The sequence below is a fragment of the Cydia strobilella genome, chromosome 6 (genome assembly GCF_947568885.1).
Source record: "Cydia strobilella chromosome 6, ilCydStro3.1, whole genome shotgun sequence".
NCBI lineage: Eukaryota > Metazoa > Arthropoda > Insecta > Lepidoptera > Tortricidae > Cydia > Cydia strobilella.
The window spans coordinates 5,461,685-5,483,865 of record NC_086046.1 but is presented as its reverse complement, the minus strand read 5'-3'; the positions used below and the strand labels follow the sequence as shown (position 1 = coordinate 5,483,865).

Genomic DNA, 22,181 nt, shown 5'->3' with positions numbered 1-22,181 from the left:
TTATCTACTTATTTTTAGATAATTTTTGAACGCTATTAAGTATCAGAGTATGTCTGTACTCTTGGTCAGTCAAAACAAACTTCTTTTCGTATCTGGAACTCAATGATCGATCGATTAGGCGAAACTTTTGGTTAACGACTGTTTCCGGCTCCCTAAAAGTAGCGCTAACTTGAAGGGTATTTGGCGGGACGATTGCCGGACAATTACGTTAATTTATCGCGTAGCTTTAGATGCCACGCAGTTGGAACATTCAAACTTATATGATAATAGCAGTAGGTAGACCTTCTGCCATCTATATACGAATTAATGAGTTATTTTTAGTGCCAAGAATTCGGTGGTTAACACACTTGTTTTTATAGATATTAGGTAGTAGGGTAGGCTGGGGACACTTGAAACACGGTATGATTGAAACAAGTCCAATTTCTCGAAAACTACAATAACTACGAATATGACGCAATACTGCCACGCAGTCAGCCATTTTTGAATCCTGGGCTAATAATGCTCAAGCGCGCAAGCGACGCGGCTGTGTTGAGAAGCCGTTCAATTTTTGCAGTATAAAGTGAAGTACCGGTGGTCGCATACTTTTTGGTATATTTTGTTGACGTGTGTATTTTGAGTACTTGATTTCTTTGGGGTTTTGGATGGGAATCATGGAATAGTTTATCTGCCATTAAACAGCGATGGAGTGTTGATTCTAAATAATATTTAACCTTGAAGTTAAACTTGCGATGTGGGGACGGTTGAAACGCTCTCCGTGTTTCAATCGTCCCCACATATAACCGACTAAAAGTATGGTAGTACTGTTATACTATAGTACATATTTGTAATGGTTATGATTGAAACATTGTTACAATTGCAACAAGCTTTAGTATGAAGCACAAGTATGCATATCTATTAAAATTATTTATCGTAATATCATATTGTTACATTAAAACTAGTTTGATTAAGCTATATGTATAAGGTAATTGCAACAAAGAAGTTTAGAAGTCGCCCAATTTTTTTTTCGTATACATTCTTTAATCAAGATTTTCAGACGCTGATAAATTGTAATTTTTTTGTAATATGTTTGCGAACTTTTGTTGACCTCGTGGTAAACAGCGAGAGTTATTAAAAATAGATTAGATATAATAAAAAAATCATTCATTTTGTCCAAAATATTATGGTGTTTAAACGTCCTCACGTAGTGTTTCAATTAACATACCTATTGGGTCAATTGAACTACTCTCCCACATTCTCTTTGATTCCCCATCATGACATAACCATGGGCGGTAGGGCTTTCAAACAATCTTTATTTAAAAAATAAATAAATTAGGTCTAGTAATATAGGCGCGCATACCTTTCTAACTGTAAAAATAAAATAATTAAAGGCCATCAAACATTAATTGTTTCAATTGTCCCCAGTCTACCCTAACTTGTGTACAAAAAATTATAAGATAGGTATGTTGAGCGAGTGTTTTTAATCGATTTCAAACATCAAACAAAAGGAAGAGGTCTTGAAGAGGTTCTAGATTAGGTTATAGAGGGTTACCCTCATCTGGCATATTATTGGTCAAAATTACACTTCGCAGAAACACTTAGTCGAATGATAATTTAGCATAACATACCTTATACTTGGCATTACTATTATTAGGCATACAATTGATACAATACATTTTGCAGTATATTATTTAGCAGAAGATTACTTTCGTCGACTTTAGTTTAACATAATTTGTGGTATTTTCTATAAAAAGGGACCTTATTGTCGATGGCGCTTACGCCATTATAAACGATGCTCCGATATAAATACAATGCCGCGCGACGCTGTGCGGCGTATGCGCCATTGACAATAAGGTCCCTTTTCATAGAAAATGACCCATTTTATGTACCATAATCATCCTGCAGCATACTCTTATTAATGATTTTTTCTGCTAGCAAAAAAGTAAGTACTGCGACCCCAACAAAATTAAAACTGTGCCAGAAAGAAGGTTATGTTAGGTTGGAACTGCGGCCTCCTATAAAAAACGAACGGCTGCCAGAAAGTAGATTAGGTTAGGTTAGAACTGCGAGTGCGACCCTCTACAAAAACGAACAGCTGCCAGAAAAGTAGCTTATGTTAGGTTAGAACTGCGACCTGACACTGCGACTGCCAAATGGAATTTTGCAGATAAATGAAATTTTTGAATGGAAAATTTAATTTGGAAATTGTCTAAAGGTTGTTCGATTACAAAGTTTCCCTTGTTTGGATGCGCACAGTGCAACGCCTCGATTAATACGGATAACTGTCAATAACCGTAAGTGGTCCTATTCCCTACGGCCGGGGCACGGGCTACTCCGTAATCATATTTATAACTTCCGATTGTTACTTTACTTTGTTTTAGTTTAAAAGTAAATAAGTTATTGATTTGAATTAGAAGAAGCTGTGATTAAATAATGGGACTGCATGAGTTTTATGACTTGACTTCAGTTTAGGGACTTTTGGGCTGAAACGAAAGCGAGACAGTTTAGAAATCAAACACATATCGGCATAATTACCTGTATCTATCTATATGTGTTTGATTTGTAAACTGTCTCGCTTTCGTTTGCAATATTTATATTAACAACGCTATTATTCAAAAACAACCGTCCTAAAAAGGAAATTCTGTACGATAAAATCCTTAGCTTAATTTTTTTTCCCTTTAACCGTCAAAGACGTCGGCTGACGCGCGCGGCTACAACCCAATATAAACCTTCGTGCTGCCCACGATAGGCGCGGCGTTTTGAGCGCGCGGCGTAAACATTCTACTTGTATTTTTATGATCATTTATCTTCTTTAGAAGTTTTATAAAGTATTTACTTAAGCCTATCTAACTTATCTAAAGCCTGACCAGAAATATATGATCATGCGCCATGTTGCGGAATTTCATTGGAACTAATTTCTTCAATCAATCTTTAAGTAGTATGGCTCCATCGGTACTGTCGATGATTTCGCCAACGTCAAAGTGGGATCCACGTGGGATCGAATTAATATTTCTAGATTTTCTTCAGCCAGTGTACGGTAAATAAAATTATGGGCCTCTAGGGCTCTAGCCAGACACGGTTAGAGGTAGAAATACCAAATGCTCTTAGAGCACGACGTTGTTCGGTAGTTCGTTGTTGTTGTCTCGTAAAACCGATAGCTGGATTTTACGAGAAGCACGTGGACTACCGGCCGTTGACTCCAAAATGGTGGTTAAACACGCTTTGAGATTAATTCTCCATTCACTGCACACTAGCAAATGAGATTACTGTATAATAAAGCTATCGATATTACACTTTAAACAAGATTAATGAACAAAAAATAAAGGAATTAATCACGAGGCCACTATCAAGATGGCGTTCGAACCGGAAGTCCAACTAATTTCTTACACTGGCAATAATTTTAATGATAGGTTGTCACTGTTGTCAGTGTCATTGTGGCGGTTTAGTTGAATAATGCTTAAGTGTTGAATATTAAATAATAAATGACAAAAATGCCCAAAACTATGCATAGTCAGGAGCGGACCATTGTTAATCATGTAATCATTACATATATCAATGTAATCATAATAAACTGCTGGAAAAGAACAGTTCGGGAAATAAAACTATTTCGCTACAAAACATTTCCAAATTAACATCAGAGCTGACAGGTAGACAAATCAAAATGTCATTATAGTCTGGTTATTACGACTTAGTATTGTAGTGTTATGTTATGTTATGTTATACAAGCGAGGAAACACAGTAACAAAAATAAGTTTGAGTTCGAAAAATATTTACTAGGGGCTTTGGAGATGATCAATCTTGTTAATTTACAATGTAGCAGAACCTATGTAAGGTTACGGAATATATACCTACCCAGTAACATGACCATCATCATCATCATGGTGGCCTTTTGGTGATCCAATCTTGGATGTAGGCCTCTTCCCAGAATGGAGTAACATGATGGACGAAATATTTTTTCAACTATAGGGTTGAGCTGAGCTTATGGTGTTGCTAATAGTAGTCACACCATCTGGTATGTTACGGCTAAATTTAATACATATATGTAAATTTATATAAATTTCTAGGTAAATCGGAGGCATCTATTACGCGGATTACGAGAGAAGGTTGTACCTCCTGAGGTTTTATGCAAACCAAAAATAAAAAAGAAGATGCAATTAGACGATTTTGACCTGTGTGATACGTTAGAAAATAAATAAATAAAAGTAGATGTAAGTCACACGAGTTGCCAATCCACATTGTTCAGACTATACTGAACTGTTGCCATATAAATGAGAATAATAGCGCCCTCTTGACAATGATCATATATTCCTGGTCAGGCTTTATAATTGATGACTATAATACATTTGCAGAGCACAAAGCCAACGGCCTTCTACGCCGTGTACGACGGGCACGCAGGCTCAGCCGCGGCCACCTACTGCGCGGCGCACCTACATCAGTACCTGGTCGAGAGCCCGCACTACGCCACCGACCTCCGCAAGGCACTTAGAGATGCCTTTCTTCGCACAGATAATGACTTCATCAGGAAGAGTAACCAAGAAGTAAGTCTAATTAGTCCACACTGAAGGCTCCACCTTCTGCTGCACGCACCTACACCAGTACCTGGTCGAGAGCCCGCACTACGCCACCGACCTCCGACCGACCGTAGTATAAAAACCTATTCAATACCAAATTATGTGTTACTGGAGTAGATTCATATTGTAGTAAGCGAAGAGACGAATGCTTTATGTTGGATAAACGTGTATTCTTAACTGTATGGCCCATTGCCTTCATTCTTGGCCTTTCTCAAACAGCTGCCCGACATACCTTCTCATTCTCACTATCGTCCATGCACCATTTGTCCTTATTCTGAAACAAGAGTTAGTATTCTAGTATCTTGTTGAGATATTAATAAAATACATAATTGTTTTCCAGCGAGCTTGCGGCGGCAGCACGGCCGTGGTGGTGGCGGTGCGCGGCTGCCAGCTGCACGCGGCGTGGGCCGGCGACTCGCTGGCCCTGCTCGCCAAGCGCATGCGGCTCATGCAGCTCGTGCGCCCGCACAAGCCCAGCCGACAGGTAGGTGGCGACTCGCTGGCCCTGCTCGCCAAGCGCATGCGGCTCATGCAGCTCGTGCGCCCGCACAAGCCCAGCCGACAGGTAGGTGGCGACTCGCTGGCCCTGCTCGCCAAGCGCATGCGGCTCATGCAGCTCGTGCGCCCGCACAAGCCCAGCCGACAGGTAGGTGGCGACTCGCTGGCCCTGCTCGCCAAGCGCATGCGGCTCATGCAGCTCGTGCGCCCGCACAAGCCCAGCCGACAGGTAGGTGGCGACTCGCTGGCCCTGCTCGCCAAGCGCATGCGGCTCATGCAGCTCGTGCGCCCGCACAAGCCCAGCCGACAGGTAGGTGGCGACTCGCTGGCCCTGCTCGCCAAGCGCATGCGGCTCATGCAGCTCGTGCGCCCGCACAAGCCCAGCCAACAGGTAGGTGGCGACTCGCTGGCCCTGCTCGCCAAGCGCATGCGGCTCATGCAGCTCGTGCGCCCGCACAAGCCCAGCCGACAGGTAGGTGGCGACTCGCTGGCCCTGCTCGCCAAGCGCATGCGGCTCATGCAGCTCGTGCGCCCGCACAAGCCCAGCCGACAGGTAGGTGGCGACTCGCTGGCCCTGCTCGCCAAGCGCATGCGGCTCATGCAGCTCGTGCGCCCGCACAAGCCCAGCCGACAGGTAGGTGGCGACTCGCTGGCCCTGCTCGCCAAGCGCATGCGGCTCATGCAGCTCGTGCGCCCGCACAAGCCCAGCCGACAGGTAGGTGGCGACTCGCTGGCCCTGCTCGCCAAGCGCATGCGGCTCATGCAGCTCGTGCGCCCGCACAAGCCCAGCCGACAGGTAGGTGGCGACTCGCTGGCCCTGCTCGCCAAGCGCATGCGGCTCATGCAGCTCGTGCGCCCGCACAAGCCCAGCCGACAGGTAGGTGGCGACTCGCTGGCCCTGCTCGCCAAGCGCATGCGGCTCATGCAGCTCGTGCGCCCGCACAAGCCCAGCCGACAGGTAGGTGGCGACTCGCTGGCCCTGCTCGCCAAGCGCATGCGGCTCATGCAGCTCGTGCGCCCGCACAAGCCCAGCCGACAGGTAGGTGGCGACTCGCTGGCCCTGCTCGCCAAGCGCATGCGGCTCATGCAGCTCGTGCGCCCGCACAAGCCCAGCCGACAGGTAGGTGGCGACTCGCTGGCCCTGCTCGCCAAGCGCATGCGGCTCATGCAGCTCGTGCGCCCGCACAAGCCCAGCCGACAGGTAGGTGGCGACTCGCTGGCCCTGCTCGCCAAGCGCATGCGGCTCATGCAGCTCGTGCGCCCGCACAAGCCCAGCCAACAGGTAGGTGGCGACTCGCTGGCCCTGCTCGCCAAGCGCATGCGGCTCATGCAGCTCGTGCGCCCGCACAAGCCCAGCCGACAGGTAGGTGGCGACTCGCTGGCCCTGCTCGCCAAGCGCATGCGGCTCATGCAGCTCGTGCGCCCGCACAAGCCCAGCCGACAGGTAGGTGGCGACTCGCTGGCCCTGCTCGCCAAGCGCATGCGGCTCATGCAGCTCGTGCGCCCGCACAAGCCCAGCCGACAGGTAGGTGGCGACTCGCTGGCCCTGCTCGCCAAGCGCATGCGGCTCATGCAGCTCGTGCGCCCGCACAAGCCCAGCCGACAGGTAGGTGGCGACTCGCTGGCCCTGCTCGCCAAGCGCATGCGGCTCATGCAGCTCGTGCGCCCGCACAAGCCCAGCCGACAGGTAGGTGGCGACTCGCTGGCCCTGCTCGCCAAGCGCATGCGGCTCATGCAGCTCGTGCGCCCGCACAAGCCCAGCCAACAGGTAGGTGGCGACTCGCTGGCCCTGCTCGCCAAGCGCATGCGGCTCATGCAGCTCGTGCGCCCGCACAAGCCCAGCCGACAGGTAGGTGGCGACTCGCTGGCCCTGCTCGCCAAGCGCATGCGGCTCATGCAGCTCGTGCGCCCGCACAAGCCCAGCCGACAGGTAGGTGGCGACTCGCTGGCCCTGCTCGCCAAGCGCATGCGGCTCATGCAGCTCGTGCGCCCGCACAAGCCCAGCCGACAGGTAGGTGGCGACTCGCTGGCCCTGCTCGCCAAGCGCATGCGGCTCATGCAGCTCGTGCGCCCGCACAAGCCCAGCCGACAGGTAGGTGGCGACTCGCTGGCCCTGCTCGCCAAGCGCATGCGGCTCATGCAGCTCGTGCGCCCGCACAAGCCCAGCCGACAGGTAGGTGGCGACTCGCTGGCCCTGCTCGCCAAGCGCATGCGGCTCATGCAGCTCGTGCGCCCGCACAAGCCCAGCCAACAGGTAGGTGGCGACTCGCTGGCCCTGCTCGCCAAGCGCATGCGGCTCATGCAGCTCGTGCGCCCGCACAAGCCCAGCCGACAGGTAGGTGGCGACTCGCTGGCCCTGCTCGCCAAGCGCATGCGGCTCATGCAGCTCGTGCGCCCGCACAAGCCCAGCCGACAGGTAGGTGGCGACTCGCTGGCCCTGCTCGCCAAGCGCATGCGGCTCATGCAGCTCGTGCGCCCGCACAAGCCCAGCCGACAGGTAGGTGGCGACTCGCTGGCCCTGCTCGCCAAGCGCATGCGGCTCATGCAGCTCGTGCGCCCGCACAAGCCCAGCCGACAGGTAGGTGGCGACTCGCTGGCCCTGCTCGCCAAGCGCATGCGGCTCATGCAGCTCGTGCGCCCGCACAAGCCCAGCCGACAGGTAGGTGGCGACTCGCTGGCCCTGCTCGCCAAGCGCATGCGGCTCATGCAGCTCGTGCGCCCGCACAAGCCCAGCCGACAGGTAGGTGGCGACTCGCTGGCCCTGCTCGCCAAGCGCATGCGGCTCATGCAGCTCGTGCGCCCGCACAAGCCCAGCCGAGAGGTAGGTACCTGATTCAACACCAGCCGATACGTAGTTAACACTACAATTTTTCCATAGTAGTGACCACTGTGACCAGGCAAAACAGATCCCGAGCCACGAATAGAACCCGACGCCCACCTACTATCTAAATAAATTTCTCAGTAGAGTTTTTGACCGGCGATTTTTCAACAAATTCCAAAAACGCGATATCGCCGAAATTCTGTCTGCAAAAATTACTTTGATCTATAATGTCAATAATGTGTTTGCCGTAACACTACCCTTCCTAGCATTATGCAATAATAAGGTTGAGTTTTAAACTTATCCTTTATGCACATACTTGAACAGATACGAGATACGGTCGCACGGGCAAGTTGATTTTCGCCTGCCGTTTATCTTGAACATTAGAAATAGCAAATACAAGTGATTAAGTTTCTAGATGATTTGTGGTCGTCAATGAATCCTGAAGTTTGATGTGTAGTATTTTGCTATCATAATTTGTATAAGTCTTGACGACATCAGGATTTTTCGAGACCGCCTCTTTATTTTGTGAATGTGTAGTCTATATTTCTAACTATCACACCACTTACTTTGACATAAGGAATGATTTTGAAAACGATGTACTACTAAAACCCGAATAATTGAGAGCTGCCGAACTCCACGTGACTTCAAATGATAATGAATGTATTTGTGTGTGACAGGACGAAAAGGATCGAATACAAGCGGGCGGCGGCGCCGTCATGTTCTGGGGCACGTGGCGCGTCAACGGGCAGCTCGCCGTCTCCCGGGCTATTGGTGACTACACATTCTAATACTGCTTACTGCTACGCTCTACGCATACCCACAAAAAAACTGTTTATTATTCATAAGGAACAAGAATTACAATATTCTTAGCTCTAATCTTATATTTTTAAGATTATATGGGCTAAGGGATATGGGGATGCAACCCCTGCTTACATTATAAAATTTAAATTAAATATTTTTACATGCTAGTGAGTCTTTACACATTTATGTCTATCAGCGCTTTTTTAACAATAGCCTTAATATTACTAGGTCCAACTACAACACAACAACTGTATTCGAATGCTATTTTGAATTATTAATGATATTGAATGAGTAGTAAATAAAGGAGACTGCCAAGCCAAACCCATACCCCGCCGCGAGAATCATTAATGTTGTAGACGATATTAAAATTGTAGTCACAAAAAAATTTAAAGCATAAATACAGCATTTAAAGCATTAGAATAGGTTTCGAACAGGTTTAAAACTAGATGACGCCATTAAATAAGAATATGCCTAAAATGCTTTTCTTCTTCAGTCGAAGAAGCTGCTTGTATTAGACTTTTGTGCATATGATATCGGCCAGAAAAGTTGGATCTTACGTGTAGAACAATTAGAACTCATCAATAGCAGTAGGTGACGAATTTTATACATATAAAGCTAAAATGGAAAGTTAGTCAAAACAAAGAGGATATAATATTATAGAGCGGTACTGTCTTAGTAAATTTTGTAACCACAGTAAATTCACTGCCATTTATCGACACACTTTAAAACTAAAAAAGAAGATTTATAAAAATACGATAAAATGTACTTAAATAAGGATAAATGATTTTTTTTTATTTGCATTAGTTATTTTTATTATTTTGACCCATGTTCTTTCACTGATATGCGTTAAAATTGTTAAATAACAAACGAAACCGTCAACGCCCTGTATGCGAGAGTAGGCCAAAGGTAGTAGCGACATCTGATTAAGAATAAAATTTTCGTGATTTTCGAGGCACGTTTTTTCCTTAGACTGTATCCATCTTATTACGGACACATCTATCTTTGGTAAAAAGAAACGACAGGAACGCGGTGTTGTATGGGGGTTTTCTTTCTTAAATATTGACTAGTCTTTGGTAGTACTGAAAAGTACCATAAACATGATGTCGCAGGCATTTTGTAAGAATCCGCCGTTTACAAACGGCGCCGTAATTTTGCGGTTTGCAAATCGCTAAAAAATTGTAAAAAGTCGCCATTATGTAAAATACCTTATGGCATTAACAGCGCCGTTTGCATTTTGCCGCGGCATTTTGGTCGAATTACTTCTTTAATTTACCATGCGTGGCGCTGCACATCAAAACTATGAAAAACCCTGGGATGTCCATCAAATCTGAGTTCGTCGGACTGTTTCTTTTCAGAAAACATTTCCTTCACAACTTAACTAGAGAGAACGGGGCTCCTATTTCTGGGCGGTTTGCCCTTCGGGCATTTGAAGCCACCTAACGAACCTAACCTAACCATCGTGTGAAAACATCTAACCTACTTACCTAACTACGCTTTTTTCCCCAAAGTGTAATGTTTTAATGTCTGACTGTCTGTCTGATAAATCGGTGCAATAAACACAATAATATTATCTTCCATCGCTCACCGTCAAAAGAACTATCAACGACGGGCGTTGTTGCGGCGCCCCTGGAATTAGCGATGATATGTCTCGAGAATATCTCATTAGTCATTGCATCATTAACTTTATGACGGCCATAGATGGTAAAGTATGGTTCTTCATATCGAAATGTGTACACTAGCTTTTTAGTTTTAGTCATCTCGATTTTTATTATCACGCCCTAATTATGATTAATGGGTCATAAACAGATTCTAAAACAACAAATAACGTCTTGTATGATTTGTGCCATTCTCAATCAAAAGGGTACTTATTGTCGGTTGTCAATAAGGCGCTATTTCTTTATTACCTTATTGACAAGCGACAATGTGGTACCTTTTGGTTGAAAATGTCACATTTTATCATAAAAGTAAATGGAAAATGAGTAGCTGCCTGGAACCGTAGCCCGTGGAATTAGCGACAATACGTCTCGAGAATTGCACCATTAACTTCATGACGGTCATCTCACCCTATAAATAGTGGCTAATAAATCGTTTATTTATATCTACAGATGTGCAAGTTACGGAAAGTTTAAAGATGTTGGAAAAGTTTTCGGAAATTTTACGAAAATTTAATAGCAAGTTAAGATTTTCATTTTGGAAACGGACATTTTCGGTCCCCAAACTAAAATATGAGAAGTTTCAAAAAATTTTCAATGACATTTCGCAATTTGGAAACTTTTTATAGAGTCCGTGTAAGCTAAATTGGAATTGAGTAAATTAAGAAGTTTAGAGGCACCTCCACACTCCGTCACAACAAAGCCAAAGCCAAAGCCAAAGCTTTTTTGCCATTTCGAACATATGTTAGGACGGCCTATTATTTATCCTTAATCCACAGCATATAAAACGTCAATCCTCTGTCATTTGTTTAAAACAAACTCCATAATATTATTCAGGTTTAAAATTTATTCAGTGAAAGACGTTAGTATTTTTCGCTCCTGTGCTGGCGGTCATTGAATTATGGTTATTGATTGGCATTACTATGGTGTATGTGTAGTAGTAGTAGTAGTAATCACTTTATTGTACACAACACAGGTTTACAAAAATAAATTACAGTAATGGAAGTACAAAGGCGAACTTATCCCTATAAGGGATCTCTTCCAGCTGACCTTCGAGTAGATGAGTGGAAAACTATAGCCAGGTCAGAATGTACCCTGGTGGTGGTGGTGGTGGTGTAATGGTCCCTAATATACTTAGCGACAATAGGCATCTAGAACCGCATTCATTGCATCATTAAATTAATGACGCGCGACATCTCATCCCCCCTTTAACTACAGCTGCTATTAAAAGTTCAAAAATCTCAGGCTTTTAGATAAAATTGCATTTCTTCCTCGGACACCTCCCCCTCCATCCCTCGGGATTCCCCCGAAACAAAAGTTGAAGCTTTCGTAACCCCTCTCGGATGCGCTCACATTAAGAACAAATCTGCGAAAACCCGGACGAATGTGATCCCTACTTGCAGCCAAGCCAGAATAATATATACAGATCATTCATAGCTAAACGTAAGCTAAGCTATCATTCATAGTCAAAAATTCAATGCATTTCCATTAAAAAGTAGGTACCCTACGCCTGATAGTAAAACACGGTGTCAAATTTCTACCCCAGGGTAAAAATACAAAAATGTTTAGTTTATAATTAAAATTGTAACGTCAATAAAATGTTATGCTGTTAAATTATCGACAAACAAGTCTTAAGAACCGCATTATTGCATCATTAACTGCACGTTGTGCATCCCCCGGCTAACGGCGTAATGGCTGCCTCGCGTCCGTAATGATCACGATCATTGTGAAAAATGAACCACGACCTACTGCCACAGATTAAATATTCAGTACGTTAAGTGAAGTTAGGGCTATTCTGGGAATATGAGAATAATTCACCGTAGTATGTAATAATAGCCTACAGAACTCCCGGTCCCGAGTATAACCCTCACTTGCAGCCTTACTTCGAGCTCGCGGCCCGTGTCATAATTTTCATTAAATAATTTTGACTCACAGAAGTTGACATGTTTTGTTTGACATGCCGCAGCGTAGGCTATCCTAAAATAGTGTATTCTTATCTATTTTGGTAAAAAGTTTAAGAAAACAAATATTGTATTTTATCAATGTGCTTTTCCTTATAGCCTATTCCAGGGGTTCTCAAAATGAGGTACGCTAACCCCCAGGGATTGACCAGTCATCGTAAAGGGGTTCGCAAAAACCGACAATTATAACCAGAATATAACTAGCTCGCACATAGGACACGCCCTGTAGCTTATAATTTGATGCCAAATCAGAATTAAGATGGAAATTTATCTAAATTGATCCAGTAATGTACTCAATTTTCGATACAAAACAAGCCCCAAAATTTAATTGTTATTGCTATTCATATTTACATAATAGGTACTTTTTTTAAACACAGATTATTTTTTTGTAGTGTGGTTCGCGGTTGCCTGAAAAATTGACACACGGGATAAAACGTTTGAGCATGTTTGAGTAATCCATTAGGATTAGGACTTCAAGAATTGTATAGTAAACAAACACACCACACAACCACGTGACCGGCTCGTTCGGCCAATGATATCACTCCGTAGATACAACATTTTACGAGTCAAAGAACTGACTGCCATAACTTAACTGTGCTGGTGTTGTATGGTATCAGAGCAATAATAATAAAACGAGCGATTAACTTCGTTCGCACCCACCGTGTTCCGCCTACCCCTTTTTAACGCCTATTGTATGTTTTTTGTCAAGTGTTCATGAACGAGCTTTTAATGTCGGAACAGGTTTCTGTGCAAGTTGTGAATTTTCCGTGATTCGGCACAATAGTCTTGCTGCTTCAGTAGCTGAAAATGAATAAAACATTGGCGTTTATGTAAAAAATCATGTGCTATTCCTTTTATTTGTGTCCGAACTTATAAATTACTATAGGTTAAAAATCACTATGTTTTCAAGTTAAAAAAAGTTAATAAATAATAGAATAAAATAATTCGAATTATGAATATTTTATGTTTGTTTGGTTATCGATTGGTCAAATGTTAACATTGCAGTCTCGCGCCTTTTTACTACAATTAAATTAAAAATCTGAACTTTGAATAGGAATAGAATATGCAAAAACTAAATATATAAGAAACATTTTTCTTTTTTTCTACCTTAATTAAAATTATTTATGCGTTAGGTACCCAATTATTTTATCGCCGTAAAATAAGCAATCGACGACAAACGATAGATCGTCGTCGCGCTATTATTCCGTACCTATAAACAAATACAAGATAATTGATCATTATTATTAATATTCATATCAAAGCACTTATATTTTCAACCCACGTGCGTGATTTCGAAAACAATAGGGCTGTGCATTAAATTAGAAGTTGATTGGTGCGCGCGCCGGGCGCCGGCCAGCCGTGTGCGACCCTCCGGTCTTGCCCTACCATGCACCGCTATTAAACACCACAATATACCATTTCCTTTTCCTTTGCACTGCAAAATGATATCTTATCTCAATGTAAGAAGGCATGTTTTTGAAGAGAAGCGGAACTGGACATACGATGTTTGTGTTTTAACTGCTGACGTATCGATCACTCGGACACCGTGCACTTAACACTTATAGTGGTTAGGAATTGACGATTTTATTCACACACTGCAAGTCTGCAGAAAGGTGTTGTGAGTTTTTCCGCTTAGTTTTGGTCAGGTCTTAAAGTTTTCTTATTTCTGACCCGAAGTGTCACATTTCATGAAATCTTATAAAATCAAGCAAGAAATCTACAGAGATCTACTAGTTTCGTTATTTGATTCCTTAGTTAATACCTATTTATAAAACTGACATACCCAATTGTATTAAACATGCCCTCTCGACCGTTGTCTCAATGTGTGCTATTATTTATGTGCATGTATTAGTTTGTAAGATTTTTCTAACAAAATATCATATTGTTATAGAAATAAATAAATGAAATGAAATGTTTATTCTGTCAAAGATACTGACGCAGAAAGTAATCAAGTGATTCCGAACAATATTGGACACTTTACTCCAAGTTGATCTCCAATTGTTAGGAAACCTCCACCTAAGGGTAGGCGTCATCTAGCGAAGTGGGAGATAAAAATAGTGTTGACATTTTTCTCGGCCAGGACGTTCCGGGTTTTCTCCACATATCGCAGACTACTCATCGATTTCGCGTTCCACGGCAGATTAAGTTCGGAAACGTTTGCTTGGGCCCCCTTAGGTAGGGTCACCAAACGACTGGATTATGCCTGGAATTTGGTATCATGTTAGACACGCGACGACTGAATTTCTCGGGTTTTTTATAAATTCATGCTGTATAAGTACCTGCGTACCGACTGAAGATTTGTACAGATGGTCATAAATTATGAAGATTTATGGTTTTTTTGCAGGTGAATAATTATGGGTCTTTTTATTTTGTTATGTATTTAGTATTTTCTCCCAAACCATTCAGACTTCAGTTAGATAAAATAGTAGGAGTTAAGACATTTTTTATTTATTATTTGCTTGTAAAGTTGCCAGAATGTTAAAATATTCTCACGTTCCCCTTTCGACTTTCCAACGTTGGAGGTAAACTCTTGTAATAAAGCAAAAGAGTATAAACCATCTTCCTCTCCTTGCCCATCTTTGCACTTGTGACAAAATAGCAGACTTGCTCGCAGTTGAAACTACGTAATCTAAGTAATTGCTATTTTTATACAGGACACTAAAATCAGGGTTTTTTCTTAATCCGTTGTTGGTAGCCCTAGCGTTAAAGCGGCTGAAAGTTATCCGGGGTGCTTCACGCAAGATTAGTTTACTATGGCCTCCACGTAGAATTAATTGCGATTGCTCAGACGCATTGTATTCGGAATGTTTGACTAATGACTTGTTGACGCTTAACAAACTTAGGAATTATCGGATAATCCTTTAAAAATATTTATAAAAATACAGCGGCCCACTAAACACGGCCTTAAACTCTTAAACAGACGGCAGTAAGGAACATGTTAGTTGTAAACAAATATATGTAATTTGTAAGTTATTATTCTTTAACTTTCATATCCAAATATAGCCTACGGTTACCGCGATATTTATCCGTGAAATAAAACTATTCAGACGAATTACATCGCGTATAATGAATTTAAAATACATCCCGAGATCCCGACGTTTCGAACCCTTGACAGCGTTAGTAAGAGTTCATTTCATATCCAAACCTAAAAAGAAAACAACTTCACGATTTGTAGCATAAATTTAATACTCTTTACCCTTTCTGCATTCCTTTTGACGTGTGACCTTAGTCACGCTATTTAAGTTTTAATCTTCGAGTGGACTATATAACTATATTTATAATTGTATACACTCTTTGTGCGTACCAAGTTCATTACAATAGAAAGGTCAAACAAATATGGACTCTCTCATTCAAAGTAATCTCATTACGAAAGAACACGACAGCTGCAGTTTCTTTGTTAGAGCCGTAGACAAATAAGGGCAGCCTCAAACATGCAAGGAGCGAGTAGTGTTGTCAGTACAATTTTTAAAAAGTCTAGACTGACCCTGAAAATTAATAAATCTTTCGAAAATACAGTTCTACAGATTGGCTCAATTAAATTAATTTAATTTAAAATGAGGCGGATTTTTTCCGTCGAAAAAAAAAAGGAATTCATTAAAACTTTAACTACGACGAACAACGTTTTAACTAATAATCCCTTACAAAACGTCATACCTTTCTACTAAGAAAAACAAATAAGATCTAAAATAGAAAATGCTCAGGTTTTGTAGATTGGTACTTCGTTTTTACGGTTCCGTACCCAAAGGGTAAAAACGGGACCCTATTACTAAGACTCCGCTGTCCGTCTGTCCGTCCGTCCGTCCGTCTGTCCGTATGTCTGTCACCAGGCTGTATCTCATGAACCGTGATAGCTAGACAGTTGAAATTTTCACGGATGATGTATTTCTGTTGCCGCTATAACAACAAATACTAAAAACAGAGTAATATAAATATTTAAATGGGGCTCCCATACAACAAACGTGATTTTTTTGCTGTTTTTTTCCGTAATGGTACGGAACCCTTCGTGCGCGAGTCCGGCTTGCACTTGGCCGGTTTTTATATTTCCGTGTTCAAGCAATGCTCATAATATTGTAGATTAACAAATTTTTCAGTAGAGCTGGAAACGCTAGGAACGAGTGTGCATGGGTCAACTTTCTCAGACATATAAAGTTAGTAAAGCATTTCTGGAGTCCACGTTTATTAGGAGCAATGTGTCTGCGAGCAGAGTAAATCCAGACGAAATGATTTCAAGAATACTAACTGCGTCACTAATATATCGCTAAGTTTACGATGTTTAAAATATGTCTGTCTTGCAAGCTTGGCCGCAACTTTTAAGTCTGCGTTTACTTTATAATTATGCACAAAAATCCCGTAACTATTAAACGAATCGGTCGGGCGCATCCTACATGTTATTGTTATTTAGAGCCTAATGTACACACTGTAGGACATTTAACATAAATTCACATTTTGCCTAGTGGGTCACGTAAGGATGAAACCGTATAGCTGCCTCAGATTGCTGTCAATCCTTCAAGAAGCAATCCATTTTTAAGGTTCCGTACCCAAAGGGTAAAAACGGGACCCTATTACTAAGACTCCGCTGTCCGTCTGTCTGTCACCAGGCTGTATCTCATGAACCGTGATAGCTAGACAGTTGAAATTTTCACAGATGATGTATTTCTGTTGCCGCTATAACAACAAATACTAAAAACAGAATAATATAAATATTTAAATGGGGCTCCCATACAACAAACGTGATTTTTTTGCTGTTTTTTTCCGTAATGGTACGGAACCCTTCGTGCGCGAGTCCGACTCGCACTTGGCCGGTTTTTTCGTTTCATCAGCCGAATCTGTTGCTTCTTCGATTCTACTTCGTAGTGATTTTGCCCACATGTCACTCTAATGCATATCTACTTGTAGAAATGACCAACCATACAAAACTTTTTTTTTTAGTTTTTTTTTTTTTATCTAGTGTACAAAAATTCCTAAATACCTTTTGTCTCGCAGGCGACGCCATGTACAAACCCTACGTGACCGCACGACCAGAGCTCGCGACCGTGGACCTAGACGGAGATGAAGACTTCGTTGTCGTGGCCTGCGACGGACTGTGGGACTTCGTCAGCGAAGACGAGGTCGCGCTCGCCGTGTACAGACAGCTGGCGGCAGATCCAGGTTAGTGAACAAGACACTGACCTTGGTGCCTTAGCAGGCTTCCTTCGATTGTTTAAAGCGCGCAAATTTACCTACGGCAGGTGATCGCTCGGCGAATCAAAACACGATTGCCTTACGTCCTGCATGTGTATTTGTGTCCATGACCCTTGAATCCTTCGTACCAAATGTAAGGTAGAAAGTTAGTAGGTAAGTCGAGCCTTCGCGCCTTGATATTTGGTTAAACTATAAAAATGAGCACAGTATCTTGCCATAGGATGAATAGTCTAACCGTCTAACGTAAGAATGATTAAATTCGTCAATTTTATACGTTGTGATAGATCTTTCACAGCTTAATAGGTTACAATTTTATGTTTATCTTTAATTATCGCTCTATCGTTAATATATAAATTCGTACTGAAAGCTTATTTTCACGCATCATTTGTTCTACTGTGTTGAATGTGCGTAATTAAATAAACATGAGCATATGATTGTTTATAATTTTATTTGTATTCCTTACCGAAAAGGAAAAGCGTGAAAATGGTTTTTGTTAACATAATTTTACGGTCGTTATAATGCGAATCACATAACTTAAATCTATTGTGCGGCGAATGAATCACCGCTCGACCCCCATTCTTCGCGATAGGTACCTAGTTCGGAAACGAAGGGAAGTCGGTGTCTACTAAATTGCATTTGCTGGCCTTCAATCAATGTATGAGTCGCCACGACGGTGGTTTCTTTTTTATAAATATGTAGTTCGCAAAACAAGGTAAATTGAAAATAATTTTAGTGTCCCGACAAATACAAGACATTCTGTGAAATGAATGATTTGTAATTACAATTATGCGGTAAACACGATGTTTACACAATATATTTGTCTACTACGCGCGACATAATTGGCCTTATAACACGATTTGGCGATCGACATTGATTGGCACGCCTCTCAAGTACGTCGTTTGTTGTGTGCAGGGTGGGTCACATGATTCTAACGTAAGAGTGTTTGCTTAAAATCTGAGTGCTCTTACGCTAAACACAACCAGTTTAAAAGACCCCTGACTGATAGCACACTCCCATTAAAATCTCCTAACTAAAGTGACGTTGCGAAGAGTCGGAAGGTCTTCTAATATTTGTAAATACAGTAGCACTGGTGCCCTCGAGTCTACTCTAAAGTGCCTTTAATGGATCGCTACGCCATGGGCGATAAGAGCTTTCATCTTGTTCGACAAAAATTTTCTTGTTTTGTAAATGTTAGCTCGTTTTGTTGCGGGTCCCCACCAAAATGGGTTACGTTGAAATGCCTCGATGACGGAAGCATTCGTGAGGGGTCGCGCTTTTATGAGTTTTTAAAAAGTGCTTCTTTAGATTAGTGGAATTAAACAAAAAGTACTCCCCCTGTCTAAATTGAGCAATGTAAGTCGGATAATTATAATAAAGGCCGTGTATAATATTATCCCGCTTGTTGACACATCGTATAATAGGGATGCGTGTATTGGCTTTGGCGCCCCTTCCATAGTGTCCATCAGCATTATGACAGTTTGACGTTTGGACCGAGAGGAGATCCGTGATTTATGTCCCGCACATGACCAGATCAGGTTATTGTCAGCTAGCTAATGTGATAGCAAAATCAACATGACGAGATTTACGTTCCATTCATGTTGTCACACAACACTGGCTACAGTTTAAAAAAACAATGAACACCTGTACGTTTGCGTCGGTTTATTCTGGGTACAGGTTTCTTTGTTTGAATAGGTCTTGCGAAAAAAGCCTAAGGAGAACAATAAAACTGTACTTTATGTTCCGTAACGAGATTGCAGCGGTGCCTAGATTTCAGCCGGGCTACGGCGCCTGACCGCAGCCCCACAATATTGTGTAGTAATTACGTCGGAAGTGGGGAAGCGGAGAAATTGGATACTTTGTTTTCGCTTCGCCCCCTGTCGATGTCGCAGCCCTCGGGCCCGTGCCCTCGCGCCGAAGCCTTTCTAATTATTAGCTTTGTGCACTCTTTGTAAACGCAATATCGTGGAGATTGGTGATGGATTAGCTCTCAACGAATGGAGCAACTAACTACTCGGATAGTGTTATTAATAGTTTCGGCTATATGCAGACTCTTCGTAACGGGAAACTGCGCGTCTACTTAAATGAGGTTTTAACAAACAGCCGAGTCCGAACTTTGACCTGGTTTAATTCGTCATTCCCCGCTTAATTTAATATTTCCAGTGGGTTCTAAATCCCTACATCGCCTTTCGTTTCCACTTGGCTGGCAGTCCGCGCCTGTCCGTCCTGTGGATTATGCGATTTAGCCGTATAAACTGTCGTCCGTGAGTCAGTATTCAAACAGGGGAAGACAGCTGTCACTAATTCGCCGGGGGCTAGCTGAACTTACCACGTCCGGTGCACTCAAATTCACTCGTATTGTTTATCTACAGAGATTCAATTCTATATATATACCCAAATCCCTTGTTAAAATTGCCGAATCGTTCAGGATTACGTTGTCGCCGGTACCTTTCCTCGCATGTCACTATTCATTCCATTTGAATATTCGGAAATTTACCTTAGTACTGTTTGATGTTAAGATATCAAAAGGATTGTTGGATTGCTATGCGTTCAGCCTACTATCCAATTTGGTTTGAATATCTATTCATCTGTATAAATTAGATAAATTATAAGGGTGGGTGACTATTGATCTTGCCATTTTGTGCTACGTAGGCGTCGGATTTGGAGCAGCTGTTATTAACTGGAATGATTGGTGGCTGCGATAAGTTACATCAGCATGCATTGATGTCAAATTGCGTTCCGATAGCGACTCCCACTGGTGTGGCATTCCACGCTAGCACGGGCCGGGAGTGCGGCCCGGTCGGCGCGCTGATCGCTGTGATAACATTGTGCGCGATAGATCGATAAACGATAATTCACGCGCACGCGCATCCCACTAAATGTCACTGTTAACCCGATCACAACACATCTCAACAATATCAGATTACTTCTCAATCCTCACTTCCGTCGTAAAATAAGAGAATTCCGCGCTCATTTCAACGCGGTGACGCTTGTTGGCACCAAACTAAGTGCCATTCTTGACCTTGACACTGTTGGAAACATACGCGGTATCTGCCAGCTTTCATTCAGGGGTTAACGAGTTACGCTATGAATACAATAATAGAAGCATTCGGAACGATCATTTAAATCCACTACCTACATCTTCCGATTGCATAGCTTTTGTACCTGATTGTCGCTATCAACTTTGACTATATTTGAATACAATGCGTGTTAAGAGGATATTTTAGTGGTAATTTTTCCATACGAACGTTGTCGACATTTTCCTCTCTGGATTTTGGCCCTAGATGAGTATCAGTACCTCTTGTCTGTACGTTTTGCTTTTTTTGATATTCTTAGCTACTATTAGGTTACTTCAAAGAGCGCTAAAACGGCCTTGCGTTTTTGCGTTTATTGCGGCCTATACAAAATCGGCAACAATAAAGGCAAAAATGAAAACGGTCAGACACAGATAATTTCTTTCTCATTCCGTTCCCGAAATTTCGTTACGATTGGTTAAGTTTTGGAGGAGGAAAATGTCGAAAACGAAACCTCGATTTCTGAGATTTTTACGCAGGATTTTTCGCCTAAGCTGTTTGTCCTTATCGCACTAATTTTAGGAGTCGCCGTCAGCGCGACGGAGATATTTAACTAAAATTCTCAAATCTGAGAAGGTGCTCAGATAGAATTTGTTCAACCGGTGTAATTTTTTGACGAATTCATGCAGAACTACTAGACTAATGATATTTATGACCAATTGGACGAGTAGATTGTGTAATTATGCGATGAAGCGCAATGAAGAGCTCTAGTAATTATGTCGTTTATTTTGAACTGGGAACATCGTGCCTTCTGGGTTAACGTATAATGAGTTAAATTGCCAGTTTAACAATTACTCTTAGCTTACGGCGTAGGCTGGCGCGTAAAATTGTTTGGCGATTACAAAAATAAATTTTAAACGGTTGCTTGTTTAAAGAAAAGTTTGTACAGATTAATGAGGGTGGGGCTCTACTTGTTCAACAAGCCGTGGACTATTCCGAGCTCATTAGCATCTACAAATTCTACAGCACGAGAGAGTACGTTGAGCCCTTTCTTCTACCATACAGTTGGTAGATAATTAGCTTTACAACGTTTTCGTTAGTGCCCTAAGTTAGGGTATACCTAGTGTTTATATAAATTGTGGCAAAAATCATCATGATTGTTGCGTTTAACACATAATTAAATAATTATGTGCGTTCTTAGCTTAAGCTTAAAGGTCTTATTAAAAAGCGTTTGCATAATTCCACTTAAATAATTTCTACATGACATTACTAGAAATTCCTCGCAGGTCAGTGCAGAGCGGCGTGAATTTTAATTAAAAAAACATTTTACGTTCTCGCGTTCAAGTCTGTGAAATTTAATGAAAACTAAGGAAAAATTCTTAGATCGTAATCAGCACAGTCACGTGATTGCGGTTGTCGAAAGTAACCTGCGTACATGATTTGTTTCCTATGAAAGTGTACGCGGACGGAGTCGCGCTCCACATGACATGTCGGGCGCGGAGGCGGCGTGCGGCCCGCGCGGGCGGTGCTAGATGAATTTGCATTGTAAACAGGCGGAGCGGCGCAAACGAAATCATTTGCAACGTCTCGCATCCATTACATTTCCATTGTCTTAATCATTCTCATATCGTACCGCTTGACACACAATTAAGACTCATTCATTGAGGTTAACTTGTCACCAATTCGCGGCTTAAAAAGATCAGTAGAAT

The 22,181-nt window shown here is 42.6% G+C and overlaps 1 protein-coding gene across 1 annotated transcript in view; it reads left to right on the top strand.

The window, feature by feature from the left end:
- LOC134742320 (uncharacterized) overlaps positions 1–22,181 on the top strand; it is a 111,090-nt gene that overhangs the window by 26,481 nt on the left and 62,428 nt on the right. Inside the window, exons 4-7 of the mRNA XM_063675370.1 lie at positions 4,326–4,514; positions 4,888–5,031; positions 8,544–8,637; positions 17,264–17,428. Coding sequence (XP_063531440.1) covers positions 4,326–4,514; positions 4,888–5,031; positions 8,544–8,637; positions 17,264–17,428 — 592 coding nt within the window. The remainder of the gene's footprint in view (positions 1–4,325; positions 4,515–4,887; positions 5,032–8,543; positions 8,638–17,263; positions 17,429–22,181) is intronic.